The sequence below is a fragment of the Nansenia antarctica genome (genome assembly GCF_963989245.1).
Source record: "Nansenia antarctica genome assembly, chromosome: 8".
Lineage (NCBI taxonomy): Eukaryota > Metazoa > Chordata > Actinopteri > Argentiniformes > Microstomatidae > Nansenia > Nansenia antarctica.
The window spans coordinates 52,529,756-52,545,050 of record NC_137678.1 but is presented as its reverse complement, the minus strand read 5'-3'; the positions used below and the strand labels follow the sequence as shown (position 1 = coordinate 52,545,050).

Sequence of the window (15,295 nt, the reverse complement as noted above, 5' to 3'; positions counted from 1 at the left end):
TCAAAAAAAAAAAAAAAAACCTAGGGCAGAAATAACAAGCATGTTTTCCTTGGGAAAACACTTTATTTGTGTTGCTATTGCACACATTCATTCATTCACATTCAAACTAGACACTACAGTCAGATAACAATCCTCTTAAACAAGGCAGTGAGTAGCCTAAATTGTTTAAATTAAAAACACATTTTACGTTATAAATAAAAATATAGAAAATAAGTAACTCACCATAGGAGCAGTAAAAAAAACAGTTACTCACAAATAGGAGGATGACTGAAAACGTTAGTGTCCTTAAGAGCGTCCAGCTTAACTTAAATTTAAACTCCAGCGAGAGACTGTAGGCGGCAGGCCTACTGGTTCTTGTTCAGAAAGATGATCATGTTAACATGTTCAGGGGTGAGAGACGAACGCAATCTGGTGACAGTTAGGCCAGCCTAACTCATTTCCATTATTATAAAAAAATAAATAAAAAAAAAGTATTAATGATTATCGATCAAAATATTTTGTGATCGACCAAGATCCTTATCGATCAATTATCGATCGTCGATCATTGATGCCCACCCCTATTCGCAACTGTGATGTCTGACAAGACTGCTTTCCCAGTTCCGCCTGTGCCTACTCCACCCACTGCTGAGATCAGTACGCTTCAATGTAACAATCTTTTATCTGAGACAACACAGCTACCCATGACTCGCAATAATCTTATTGCTGCTCAGAAGGAGGATATTAGTTTACGCAATGCGTAAATGCGTAGGAATGCGTCCTATTATCCATAACGAGATGCTGAATATTGTAAGAAGGGCCACCAGCCTCCCCCTGGATGAGAAGCATGATGAGAATCCTGAATCAGACACGTTGTGTTTCTATTTTAGGAAGCTACAAGTAAGGAGACAACAACAACTCACCGCTGTGTGACTTTATTCACAGAGTATTTACAGAAAAGAGGAAGGGAGAGAGAGAGGAAAGAGAGAGAGATGGGGTGGGCTGGGGGTTATGGGTAATGGAATGTTACGGTGGGCTGGTCTGGGTCTTCTGCGTGTTCCCGTAGAGAAGCTCTCCCACCAGCTCTCTCACGGCCGCCGTGTCCTCGCCGTCTGTGGGAGACACACAAAGATGGTGGCCTGTGATGAGCCTCGATCTGACCGTACCGGCCTCATGACACGGCCGTTCCTCTGTGGTCTGGACTTCTGACCGGGGGAGTTGTCTGTTCAAGTCCAACTATTAAACACCACCCATACATTTTACATTTTAACCACTTAGCAGACGCTTTTACGCAACGAGACGTACAATTAGAGCTTACGGGGACAGTCTCCCTGGAGTCATTTAGGACTAAGTGCCTTAGCCAAGGCCACATATGGGTGGTGTTCCCAGGTGGGATTTGATCACCAGTCCAACTCAGTATCCCCTACGCCACCACTACCCTACATCAGCAACAACTGTGGCTAAGAGAAAATGTGTCTGCTGGTCTAACTTCAGGCATGACCACCGATGCCCATATTCAAACATGATGAACATTGCGACAAAGGCAGACTTTGATAAAAGCAATAAACAAAAGAAGCGTATGGGCGTTCACAGACATTGTTGACAGTGTCACGTTGTCAAGTTCAGATAGTTGTAGGCCTGGGGCCTCATTCATAAAAAAGTACTTGAACGTCATCTTTGACTTTCACGTAGCACATTTTTCTAAACGGACGTAAGCATTATTTATAAAACGGGCTGAGATGGTTTAAAGTTGCGTACGTGCTTCCTTCTATAAATACCAAACATACTTGGAATTGAACGCAGGTGAATGAGGTTTGTATTAACGCCCTGTGATAGAGGCTCAATTATAGCAGCTGAATGAAGCCAAGTGCTATAATATAATATAATACAGACAGACAATACTGACAATATTATATACTGTCTGTATTATATTATATTATTATAGCTTCATTCAGCCGCTATTTGAGCCGCTATCACAGGGCGTTAATACTATATTATAGGGTAGGCGTGCGTCTGGAAGCGGGAGAGGGCAGTAATACCACGTTCATTGATAAAATGACATAAGGGATGGAAAGGGGGGATGGCAGTTTTAGAAGGGGGATGATTTGGACTGTTTTTATTTCAGGGGGGGTGCCATTCCCCCTCATCCCGACTCAACTCGAAATCCAGTATCATTTAGCGCGTGGCCGGGCAAGGCATAGGCATGTTGAAGAGAGATAGACAGCTCCGGAGGGATATAAAGAAAGACTGAAATACAATCATAAACATTAGTTCCCTTTAAATCTTGAATTTAACCCATTTTCTCGGCTGGTAACAACATCGTTAATTTTATTACGAGCCACTTAAACTTCGCATGAATTACAGTAGGCAACGTTTTTCCAGTGCGGCTCACATGCCTGTAATAACTCTGCATAACCAGTAGGTAATGTGCGTAAGCAAGTTGAATACTCGACGTCGAGCTACGATCGTTTCCACGATCAAATTGACTCACGTTGAAATTGTATAAATCACTACGTTGACGTGGTTTTCTACGTACGACACGGGTAAGATCAAAATTTGATCTAAGCACGTTCTATGAATGAGGCCCCAGGGCTTGAGACAACGCCACAGGATTTGAGAAGCATAGTACTTTCTGATGCACCTGTTCAGCGAGTGTCAGTGACAAAAATGTGAGATCGACTTCCATGAATGATCTGCTGATGCGGAAATGGAACTCACGCATTGAGTTAGATCACGAATGCGTCCTATTAAGGCTTTATTAGGATAATAGTCCTGAAGTGAACTAGAAGACAGAGAGAGAACAAAAGGAAAGGAGTATAAGCAGAAGTGGCAGAAAAGCAGAAATGGTATCAGTGCTTTTTCATACTTGGAATCAGCCTATTTTGAAATTGTAATCTAGAGATAGCCCGAATCCCATTCCTCCACATCATGTTAGAATGGAAACTGCTGATTCTCACAAATAGTTTTTGGTTCCAGCTTGATTCATTTCCACGTAAATAGATGTGGCTGGACTGATTTGGTCCGTGTATCTTTTGTCAGTTCGATATTCCTTTTGAAAACGAAAACGGATTGACTTATCAGCTCGATATTCCTTTTGAAAACGAAGACGGCGTGAGTATAACAGCAGTTGATTTTCTATTTCCAGAACATAAACAAGAACAGAGATGATCACGTGTATGTTTTGTCAATTCCATTTTCCTTTTGAAAACGAAAACGGATTGACTTGTCAGTGACGTGGGTGGGCGTTGACAAGGAGAGGGTTTGTTCGAGGTGTTAACGTTACTTTGGGTGTTTTTATGGCTTGGACGCAATGACTAACAATGATAGCTAGAAACCGTATTAACCTTATGTAGGCTCAATATGCCAAGTCAATAACAATAATAATAATAATAATAATAATAATGCCAAGTCAATAACATTCCAGCTGAACCTTCTAATGTCTTAACGTCTGCCTCTGTGTGGTCTATATTTTCAGACAACCACCAATCTCTCCTCACTACACTGTCTGAGGCCCCATCTATCATAGGGGTTAGACTCCTAACCCTGTCTGCAAGTGGACTCTGAAGGTCCTGTGTAAAGGTGAGACATGGAGAAAGGCATGGACACACACAGGCACACACACACACACACACACACACACACACACACACACACTCACATGATTGCATACACAATGTTTACATTTGTAAAGCACTAATGTCTATTCCATGAAGATAAGAGTCTGAGGAGGGAATCATCATCAATGCTTCTCTCCTCTGCTTGTCTGACAGCTCCCAATAGCAGGTCATGTGGTGCAGAGGATTCAGGTGAAGAACAGTCACAAGCAGAGCTGTAGATCATCAGCAGCAGCCAAGGGAGAGCCTTCTTCTTCCTCCATCTCTCGCAGAGCAGAGCAGAATGGCTACTCTTATTCTCAATAAGTCTTTGAAATAATAATAATAATAATAATTATATAATTAATAATAATAATAATAACAAGCTTTTGAAAGTAATCATGAAGTTCACATCCCACTGGGCAAACCATGTAATATTAAGAATTTCCATCGAGCTGTACTCTCACACCAGATTACTTTTATTTGACTATTACTCACCACAAAAGCATTCATACATCGTTTTTCATTTGAACTCAGCATTTACTTGAATATATGTTGTTTGCAATCTTATTTATTGCAATTTCATCTGTTGTAGTGTGGGAAATGTAGTTCATGTTTAATTCACATTACATGGGACCCCTCACCTTGGTCACAATCTCTTTGATTCTCCACCATTGAGATAAAGGAATTCACAGTATGTATAAACTACCATGGCAATAAACTGATTCTGATTTAAGCTAGTAGGCTGCAGTTTTTCAGACAACCTGCTACACTAGGCTATGGCTAGTGCACTCTTACGCTAAGTAGTGTGTAGTAATGTATGTAAATGTATAATAAATCCACTTTTTTTTTTACAGAGTAATGTATTTTATTTATTCAGTAGGTGGATGACCTCCAGCACCTCTGATAGCCCAGTAACTGTAACAATTTTGTCTGATTATGGCAGACCTAAGTGCGGGCTCGTTTCCATGGCCTGGTTCACACAGGCCTGGCAGGCAATCAGGTTTCATGGTCATGTTTTGTGCATGCACACAAACACACACAAACACACACACTCCCCCTTCAAGCCCATCTCCTTGTACTACTTATAAGCTTAAGTACAGCCTCCTGAAATGGAGCATAATCTCCATTAACAGTATGGTTAAAAAGCAGAGAGATGTCGGGAAACTGTTCTCTGAATTCTTCCTCAGCATGCAGTCTCTGGTCGTCTGTGGAGAAAGGCTCTGCCCCAAACACTGATGCTCGCTTCAGTATTGAGCCCACATCTTGCTGGTACATCTGGGCAGCACCTTCTCCATTTGGCAGCAGGTCAGGATTGATCCTTTTCTGGCATCCTCCTCCTGCCAACTGATTTGGAACACCCTTGCCTGCAGAGCAATACCGTATGTACTGATTAGGATAATATCGCATTCCAAACATTCACTCTATTAATTTTTCCATAGACTATGGACTGGGCACAACTAGGGGATACAGTATTCTATAGATGTCTAGGAAGATCTATACTGTACATGTTACTCATGCTGATGTGATGTGTGAATATAATGCACCTGGAATTGGATGCGCATTCCATGACTGGACAACTCTATCCAGGCCTATTTTGCTGACTTGACAGGTGAGGTTCGAGATGCAGTATTGGACCAGAGAATCGTTCATGTCAATGATGTCCTCATTCACCATGTTGACCAGAGCCTGTTTCAATGGGTAATTAACCCGGTTGTTGACCTCTGGCCACATCCTTTCTACTTTGTGATTCTGAAAGAAAACATTGTTTCACATACATTTCATATTTTTACACAATTCAATTCAAAAGATTTTTTTTTATTAATTGGACAAAACAAAGTAAGCAAAAAGGTTTAAGAACCGCTTTACAGTATATCACATATGGTATACTTAAAACAACAAGGATTATGAATCACGGTATACTTATTGATGATATACTTGTTGATGAAACAAGTATACTTGTTGATAGACTATGGACTGGGCACAGCCAGGGGATAAAGTATTCTATATATGTCTAGGAAGATCTATACTGTACATGTACTTGTTTGATGAAACAAGTATACCAAATACAAGAGAAATCAGAAAAGTATGTGCGGAACATGAAAATAAACATACTTTTGTGGACGGGGTTTGGCGGTATGGTGGCCTTTCGGTGTTGTGGCGGTGTTGGCATAGCTTTTCTTGCATATACAAGGTTAAGTAGAACTCTTTACCATGGTCTACTCTTACGGTGTCCCACATTCCCTCAGTGACAACAGCCTGCCTGTAAAACACCATGAATCACTAGAGTTGCATATAAAGGATTACATGACACCAAACACAGCACTATACTGTATTGCTGTTTCATTTTTACATTTTTTGTTTTTGCCTAAAATAAAATGCATTTTAGTAGCCTACTATACAGAAATGTAGGTGTTTACCTGTAAACATCTTCATAGATGATAAGATTGTTTTTGACAGGCATGGTTGCATGGCCAACAATCTTGGAGCTATAGCCATCCACTGCCAAAACATGTGTCACACCAAACATCACCAACTTTTCGTTCTGGTCTAAGTGCAGTTTATGGCCAGTGTATTCCGCATGATACAGCTGGGGATTCAAATTACGGGCACCCTGTACAACAAGCAAAATGTTAGTAATGATATACGTATAATTGATTAATCTACTTATTTAGTGTACATAGCCTACTTACTAGACGACGTGCTTCGTTGTATGGTTGATGGGTATCTCTCAACACCTTTCCGACGCGGCACTCTGCAACATTTACTCCTTTTGAAGACAGGTACCCCTTCATCATTTTTCTGCCATATGTTGGACCTGTCTGTAGAATGTGGAGCAAAAAGGCTTGTATTTAAATTGGGGTAATAAAGATGGAGTGGCGACAAACATTGATTGGGAATGGCCTCATTGATCAGTTTTGACAAAATTGTCCCCCCCTGCCCCCGGCGTTGAGCGCACCCCCCCCGACCCCCCCGTCAACAAAATAAGTTGAGCGCACCCCCCCCACCCCCCGTCAACAAAATAACTTTTTGAAAAGTTGGAAGCTCTGATGACAGACTAGGCCTACCTCAAATACGGCTGAAGCAACGGCGCCTTGTAGTTTGACCTTTCTCACTGGCGCCTTTCTTTTCAGGCCGAGTTCGGCACAGAAGCGCAAAATATTGGTTCGGCTGGAACCTCTCTCTACACCGCACTCTACTTGTAGATGTCGCGAAATATCAGAATCTGAATAACCACTTTCAAACATCTTTGAAATAATGTCAGCAAAGGGCGTCAAATTCGACATTGTTGAAGTAGGAAGCACGTTTTGGGTGGTAAAATAAAAAAAAAGTTAGGTAGCCAATTGGCATCTTGGACCGAGATCTCACGAGATCACTCAAGCCGGGACCTTATAAAAACAGCCGGCCGGAACACGCGTTCCATTGTCTCCTGTCAGCATGTCAGACATCAGCTACGTGTTTGTGAAGAAGTCTGGCCAGACAAACAAATTAAATGAAATTGACTGCACCACCAGGAACCTTGCGTTCCTATTCAAGGTTTGTACAGTAGTCCTACATTTGGCAGATTATTAATGCTAGAGCTACAGGCCAGATGCTAAAATTTTACAGATGATAGGCCTCACTTCATATTGCCCTATATATGTAGAGCCCATATCGGCTCGTGGTATTAGCTTCTCGTAGCGCGTGGTACTGCATACCCTACTTATTACTACTGTCCTTTAATTACCTAATTATTACCTTATTACTACTGTCTATATCTTATTATTACTGTCTATACCTTATTACTACTGTCTATATCTTATTACTACTGTCTATAGTGGGTACAGACAGACAGGGTCAGGGTTAGACAGACAGACAGGCAATTTTAAATTTAGTGGTTGGATGGGTGATTATTAATAATTAGTAAGCTCACCAAGATGTTTTTTTAAACACAGTTGACACCAGAGAGTATTCACCTTGTGGATGAAGCGGGGATCACCCTTTTCCCTGAGGAAGGGCGCTTCTGCTCCTATGCCCTGGGTGTGTCAGGAGGACGTACCTTCAATGTAATGGGGGACAACGTCCCACCATCCTCCTCACACCTCAGTCCTGCTCCTGTTCCCTCCCCTCCCCCCTCTACCTTCACTCTTCACTCTCCTTCCCCTGGCCACTTTGGATTTATAACGAACGAGGACGAGGAGGACGAGGAGGACGAGGAGGCGGTTGCACTGGATGGGGTGTCTGCAAAGATCGAGGAGGTGGTCCTGGCGGCAGACTGCCTACCTGCAGTGCTGGACAGGATCCAGCAGGTGGCCGGGCTGCGTCATGCATTGGCCCCACAGCAGGAAGCAGCCCTTAAAGAGGCATTCAAGTGCTGCATCTGCCACGGTTAGTCACACATGTGCATGTCATGAGGGTCTCAAAAATAGAGTGAACAGCCAAAAACTGTTGATGGTGAATGGGAGGAGTCTGGTGATCAATCCCATCCAACTGCAGTGCTGTAGCAGGGCAGGGGAGTGGAGTCTGTGAGCATTTTCATCAAACAGGTGTACTATCAAGCAAAAAGTGCAAGTGATAAAGAGATTTGAATTCCGGCCTAGAATAGGCTTCAAGGTTGAAACTCCTACACATCTGCCCAGCTTATAAATAGAAATCAAAAGTTTATTCTTGCCAAAAACTAGTGCAGGTACAGGTAAATTGGAATTCTTGTCACTGCTTTGATCAGCACTAATTAGTTCGTCTTTCCAGTTTCCAGTCCAAGGTGCACATCCAAACTGGTGATTTATTATCTGTAGTCTAGCAGTCTCTCAATTTGATCTTGTTCTACTTCCCATCCAATCACAGTGTGTCTGTATGTGTGATATAGGCAGTGCAATTAAATAACATTGAAGTGAGTGTGAGTGTGAATGAACATTGTGCGGAGTCAGCTGTTATCATATAAGCAAGAGTCAATTGTCATCGTCTATCATATTGACAGGGTGTTCTTCAAGTGTTATCTGGTGTTGGCCCAGGTGATAGAGTGTGCAGTAGTAGTCAGTTGGACTGAATGTACTAAGATGTACTATGTTGTCTGTTTTACTTGTTACAGGTCTGATGCAGGTGCCAACAATGGCATTGTGCTGCCGCAGCCTGGTTGGCTGCCAGGCCTGTGTGAACCAGGCCATGGAAACAAGCCCGCACTGCATAAAATGCAGGTCTGCCATAACCAGTGACAAAATTGTTACAGTTACTGGGCTATCAGAGGTGCTGGAGGTCATCCGGCTCCTCTGAGAGCCCAGTAACTGCAGAGCAGGAAATAATCTAACTGGTTTATTACATCCACCTACTGAATAAATAAAATACATTACTCTGCAAAAAAAAAAGTGGATTTATTATACATTTACATACATTACTACACACTACTTAGCGTAAGAGTGCACTAGCCATAGCCTAGTGTAGCAGGTTGTCTGAAAAACTGCAGCCTACAAGCTTAAATCAGAATCAGTTTATTGCCATGGTAGTTTATACATACTCTGAATTCCTTTATCTCAATGGTGGAGAATCAAAGAGATTGTGACCAAGGTGAGGGGTCCCATGTAATGTGAATTAAACATGAACTACATTTCCCACACTACAACAGATGAAATTGCAATAAATAAGATTGCAAACAACATATATTCAAGTAAATGCTGAGTTCAAATGAAAAACGATGTATGAATGCTTTTGTGGTGAGTAATAGTCAAATAAAAGTAATCTGGTGTGAGAGTACAGCTCGATGGAAATTCTTAATATTACATGGTTTGCCCAGTGGGATGTGAACTTCATGATTACTTTCAAAAGCTTATTATTATTAATTATATAATTATTATTATTATTATTATTTCAAAGACTTATTGAGAATAAGAGTAGCCATTCTGCTCTGCTCTGCGAGAGATGGAGGAAGAAGAAGGCTCTCCCTTGGCTGCTGCTGATGATCTACAGCTCTGCTTGTGACTGTTCTTCACCTGAATCCTCTGCACCACATGACCTGCTATTGGGAGCTGTCAGACAAGCAGAGGAGAGAAGCATTGATGATGATTCCCTCCTCAGACTCTTATCTTCATGGAATAGACATTAGTGCTTTACAAATGTAAACATTGTGTATGCAATCATGTGAGTGTGTGTGTGTGTGTGTGTGTGTGTGTGTGTGTGTGTGTGTGTGTGTTTGCCTGTGTGTGTCCATGCCTTTCTCCATGTCTCACCTTTACACAGGACCTTCAGAGTCCACTTGCAGACAGGGTTAGGAGTCTAACCCCTATGATAGATGGGGCCTCAGACAGTGTAGTGAGGAGAGATTGGTGAGGAGAGATTGCCTACATAAGGTTAATACGGTTTCTAGCTATCATTGTTAATCATTGCGTCCAAGCCATGGTGCTTGTTAAAGCTAAATTAATCCACACCAAAACACCCAAAGTAACGTTAACACCTCTATTATGAATACATATAACACTATAGCGTATAATCTAACGTATTTATTCATAAGGAAGTAGTTTACATAGCAGAAATAAAGCTAAATTAATCCACACCAAAACACCCAAAAGTAACGTTAACACCTCGAACAAACCCCCTCTTTGTCAACGCCCACCTACGTCACTGACAAGTCAATCCGTTTTCGTTTTCCAAAGGAAAATTGAAATGACAAAACATACACGTGATCATCTCTGTTTTTGTTTATGTTCTGGAAATAGAAAATCAACTGCTGTTATACTCACGCCGTCTTCGTTTTCAAAAGGAATATCGAGCTGATAAGTCAATCCGTTTTCGTTTTCAAAAGGAATATCGAACTGACAAAAGGTACACGGACCTGATTTCCTTGCAGGATCTCGTTTTTAAGACCTAACAACACCTCATTTTTAGACCAAAGAACTGGGTCCGTGTAAGTATTGTCAGTTCGATATTCCTTTTGAAAACGAAAACGGATTGACTTATCAGCTCGATATTCCTTTTGAAAACGAAGACGGCGTGAGTATAACAGCAGTTGATTTTCTATTTCCAGAACATAAACAAGAACAGAGATGATCACGTGTATGTTTTGTCAATTCCATTTTCCTTTTGAAAACGAAAACGGATTGACTTGTCAGTGACGTAGGTGGGCGTTGACAAGGAGAGGGTTTGTTCGAGGTGTTAACGTTACTTTGGGTGTTTTTATGGCTTGGACGCAATGATTAACAATGATAGCTAGAAACCGTATTAACCTTATGTAGGCTCAATATGCCAAGTCAATAACAATAATAATAATAATAATAATAATAATGCCAAGTCAATAACATTCCAGCTGAACCTTCTAATGTCTTAACGTCTGCCTCTGTGTGGTCTATATTTTCAGACAACCACCAATCTCTCCTCACTACACTGTCTGAGGCCCCATCTATCATAGGGGTTAGACTCCTAACCCTGTCTGCAAGTGGACTCTGAAGGTCCTGTGTAAAGGTGAGACATGGAGAAAGGCATGGACACACACAGGCAAACACACACACACACACACACACTCACATGATTGCATACACAATGTTTACATTTGTAAAGCACTAATGTCTATTCCATGAAGATAAGAGTCTGAGGATGGAATCATCATCAATGCTTCTCTCCTCTGCTTGTCTGACAGCTCCCAATAGCAGGTCATGTGGTGCAGAGGATTCAGGTGAAGAACAGTCACAAGCAGAGCTGTAGATCATCAGCAGCAGCCAAGGGAGAGCCTTCTTCTTCCTCCATCTCTCGCAGAGCAGAGCAGAATGGCTACTCTTATTCTCAATAAGTCTTTGAAATAATAATAATTATTATTATTATATAATTAATAATAATAATAATAAGCCTTTGAAAGTAATCATGAAGTTCACATCCCACTGGGCAAACCATGTAATATTAAGAATTTCCATCGAGCTGTACTCTCACACCAGATTACTTTTATTTGACTATTACTCACCACAAAAGCATTCATACATCGTTTTTCATTTGAACTCAGCATTTACTTGAATATATTTTGTTTGCAATCTTATTTATTGCAATTTCATCTGTTGTAGTGTGGGAAATGTAGTTGATGTTTAATTCACATTACATGGGACCCCTCACCTTGGTCACAATCTCTTTGATTCTCCACCATTGAGATAAAGGAATTCAGAGTATGTATAAACTACCATGGCAATAAACTGATTCTGATTTAAGCTAGTAGGCTGCAGTTTTTCAGACAACCTGCTACACTAGGCTATGGCTAGTGCACTCTTACGCTAAGTAGTGTGTAGTAATGTATGTAAATGTATAATAAATCCACTTTTTTTTTTGCAGAGTAATGTATATGTAAGCAGAGGAGAGAAGCATTGATGATGATTCCCTCCTCAGACTCTTATCTTCATGGAATAGACATTAGTGCTTTACAAATGTAAACATTGTGTATGCAATCATGTGAGTGTGTGTGTGTGTGTGTGTGTGTGTGTGTGTTTGCCTGTGTGTGTCCATGCCTTTCTCCATGTCTCACCTTTACACAGGACCTTCAGAGTCCACTTGCAGACAGGGTTAGGAGTCTAACCCCTATGATAGATGGGGCCTCAGACAGTGTAGTGAGGAGAGATTGGTGAGGAGAGATTGCCTACATAAGGTTAATACGGTTTCTAGCTATCATTGTGTCCAAGCCATGGTGCTTGTTAAAGCTAAATTAATCCACACCAAAACACCCAAAGTAACGTTAACACCTCTATTATGAATACATATAACACTATAGCGTATAATCTAACGTATTTATTCATAAGGAAGTAGTTTACATAGCAGAAATAAAGCTAAATTAATCCACACCAAAACACCCCTATTATGAATACATATAACACTATAGCGTATAATCTAACGTATTTATTCATAAGGAAGTAGTTTACATAGCAGAAATAAAGCTACATTAATCCACACCAAAACACCCAAAAGTAACGTTAACACCTCGAACAAACCCCCTCTTTGTCAACGCCCACCTACGTCACTGACAAGTCAATCCGTTTTCGTTTTCCAAAGGAAAATTGAAATGACAAAACATACACGTGATCATCTCTGTTTTTGTTTATGTTCTGGAAATAGAAAATCAACTGCTGTTATACTCACGCCGTCTTCGTTTTCAAAAGGAATATCGAGCTGATAAGTCAATCCGTTTTCGTTTTCAAAAGGAATATCGAACTGACAATACTTACACGGACCGAACTCGAATACGAGACCTTTTTAGGCCTTATGCGTTGGATTGCTGGATTTTAGACTTTAAGGCTTTTTAAGACCAGCGCGGGAACCCTGACATACTGTAAGCTGACTCTGCTGATTCTCACAAATTGTTCGTAACAGTATTATTTTTCAACAAATTAGATAATCATTTATGTATTTATTTTTAAATATGTGAGTGTTCAAAAGGTAAGTGCAGTTCAATCAGGTTGTTAAGACAACGGGGTTGTGGAAGGATCAACATTAATTGTGCCGGCCTATGGCTGTATGGATATACTGTATAATAAACAAGGCCATACACTATCACAACCATAATCGTTATCCCTTATGTTTTGATAAGGACAATGACCTGTGTCTCACCCCTTAGTGAACATGACATGTAAACATGTTCCAGCCAACACAGTGACAACATGGGAAACATGCTACATTTTACATTTTAACCACTTAGCAGACGCTTTTACGCAACGAGACGTACAATTAGAGCTTACGGGGACAGTCTCCCTGGAGTCATTTAGGACTAAGTGCCTTAGCCAAGGCCACACTATGGGTGGTGTTCCCAGGTGGGATTTGATCACCAGTCCAACTCAGTATCCCCTACCTACGCCACCACTACCCTACATCAGCAACAACTGTGGTTCCATATTGAAAGTGCAATCTGCACCCCTCTGGCACTCAGGTGCTGTATTACGGCCAGACTAACCCAAGAGAATCGATCGCACCCTATTTTATCCCATATACAATGGGTTTGGAAGAGAGTTGCTTACATCTTTAAATTTGACCCCTATCTTCACCAGTCTGCTGGGATCTGGCTGAACCCCAAGCTGTGTATAGATAAATCGCCCTTCTTTTGGAAGCCCTGGTTTCAAAAAGGTATCGAAGTTCTAGGAGACCTATATCAGGATGGAACGCTAAAATGTTTTGAGGCTCTTAGAAGGGAATTTGATTTACCACACAATCAATTTTGGAAGTATTTACAGCTAAGACACTTAGGGCGCTATTATGCACTTCTTAACTTGCCGTCTTAAGTCTTAATTAAGACGCACCGCCAGGTTAAGACCTACCGCCACCCTTATTATGCGCTTCATACGCGCTACTGCTATTATGCAGGTGTCGATAGGCGCCCACACATAAGACGTAATACTCCCGTGCATATATTACTCATTGTGGGAGTGTTCATATGTTAATGAAGTGCACTAGGCGCCCCTGCTATTATGCGATCTGACTTTGCTCCTAGCGCTAAGAAGTGGTTTGAAAAGTTCTTAAGTTTAGACTTCATGCACGTTTTGAAACACGAGCGCGCCTCCGCGGTTTGCGCATGCATGTGGGCACACATGAACACGCACGTGGCTCCACGGCAAGACGTCAATTACGATCACAGTATAAATGCTTTATTTCAGAAGGGAGAGGCAGAGAAGCGCGCCGACCTCCTTCTTAGGACTTCCATAATAGCATAGCGCTAATGACTCAACGCAGCCGGTTCTTAAAGGGAATGGCACCTGGCACGCTGATTGGGTTGATTGAGAAGACGCCCAAAACACACCCATGACTAATTTCTTTGCTTAGCGCCGGGTTTTAGGTGCCCACTACAGCACGCATAATAGCAAAGTGGCCTTGACCACGCCTCCACGTCTTAAGTTTAGATCTACCGCCTCGTCTTATTGATGAAGTGCATAATAGGGCCCTCAATGACTTACAATGGCGGGAGTTGGCAAATTTCTGATTTCTGATTCGCCACAGCAAGTAATAGACATGTTTTTTAAAGATGACAAGAATATTTAGTCTAGAAGCTTTTCACCATCAGATATTAGCGAGTTGTTCGTCTGAGTTTTCTGCCTGTAGTGACTTTTGCTGTGATATGATTGGACAATTTCTATTTTGGGGCGTGGCTTAGCGATAGGTACATTGAGAAAAGGATTCAATGTACTCCATGTCAGTTTACAAGCATATATGAAGAAAAAAAAGCACTCCCTGCTAAGTACACATACCCAGTCACTGTCAAAGATGATGACGGTGTCAGCAGAAGTCAGGTTGATGCCAAGCCCACCAGCTCTCGTGCTCAAGAGGAACAGGAAGACCTCTGGATCAGAGGCGAATTTCTTCATCTGGAGGAAAAACAAAACATGGAGGGTTCAGTTGACAGCACAGGACCGGTTTTCATAGCGTCAGGAAGAGAGAGATGTTCATAAGCCATTTATGGCTGGTGGTTATTTGGTGGTAATAGGAGGAGGACTGGTTATTCATAGTAAGAAGCACTTAATGAGGAGTCACTAGTGCGTGGTGTGGAGACCCTGCTGTGACTCACATTTTCATCCCGGTCAGCGTATGACATGCTCCCGTCCAGGCGGCTGTACTGGTATTCCCGCAGGTAGCAGTAGTCCGTTATGATATCCAAGATGGACGTCATCTGACTGAAAACCAGGACCTAGCAACGAACCAGGAGTTAGGATGCAAACCAGCCAAAAAAGACAGGCAATGAACACAAAATGTGGTCATGCAACAACTGGCCTGCCCATGATTTGGCGGCCCACTTGCAGGTCGGT

The 15,295-nt window shown here is 41.7% G+C and overlaps 1 protein-coding gene across 1 annotated transcript; it reads right to left on the bottom strand.

Moving 5' to 3' along the window:
- Window positions 1-1,002: 1,002 nt before the first annotated feature.
- LOC308164392 (uncharacterized protein) lies at window positions 1,003-15,159 on the bottom strand (the record flags this gene model as incomplete). The annotated part of the gene is made up of 8 exons (XM_080538494.1): window positions 1,003-1,088; window positions 5,117-5,321; window positions 5,685-5,832; window positions 5,990-6,183; window positions 6,263-6,391; window positions 7,526-7,585; window positions 14,741-14,857; window positions 15,058-15,159. 8 exons carry the CDS (start codon window positions 15,157-15,159, stop codon window positions 1,003-1,005), a joined length of 1,041 nt encoding a protein of 346 aa, XP_080394620.1.
- Window positions 15,160-15,295: the final 136 nt, after the last annotated feature.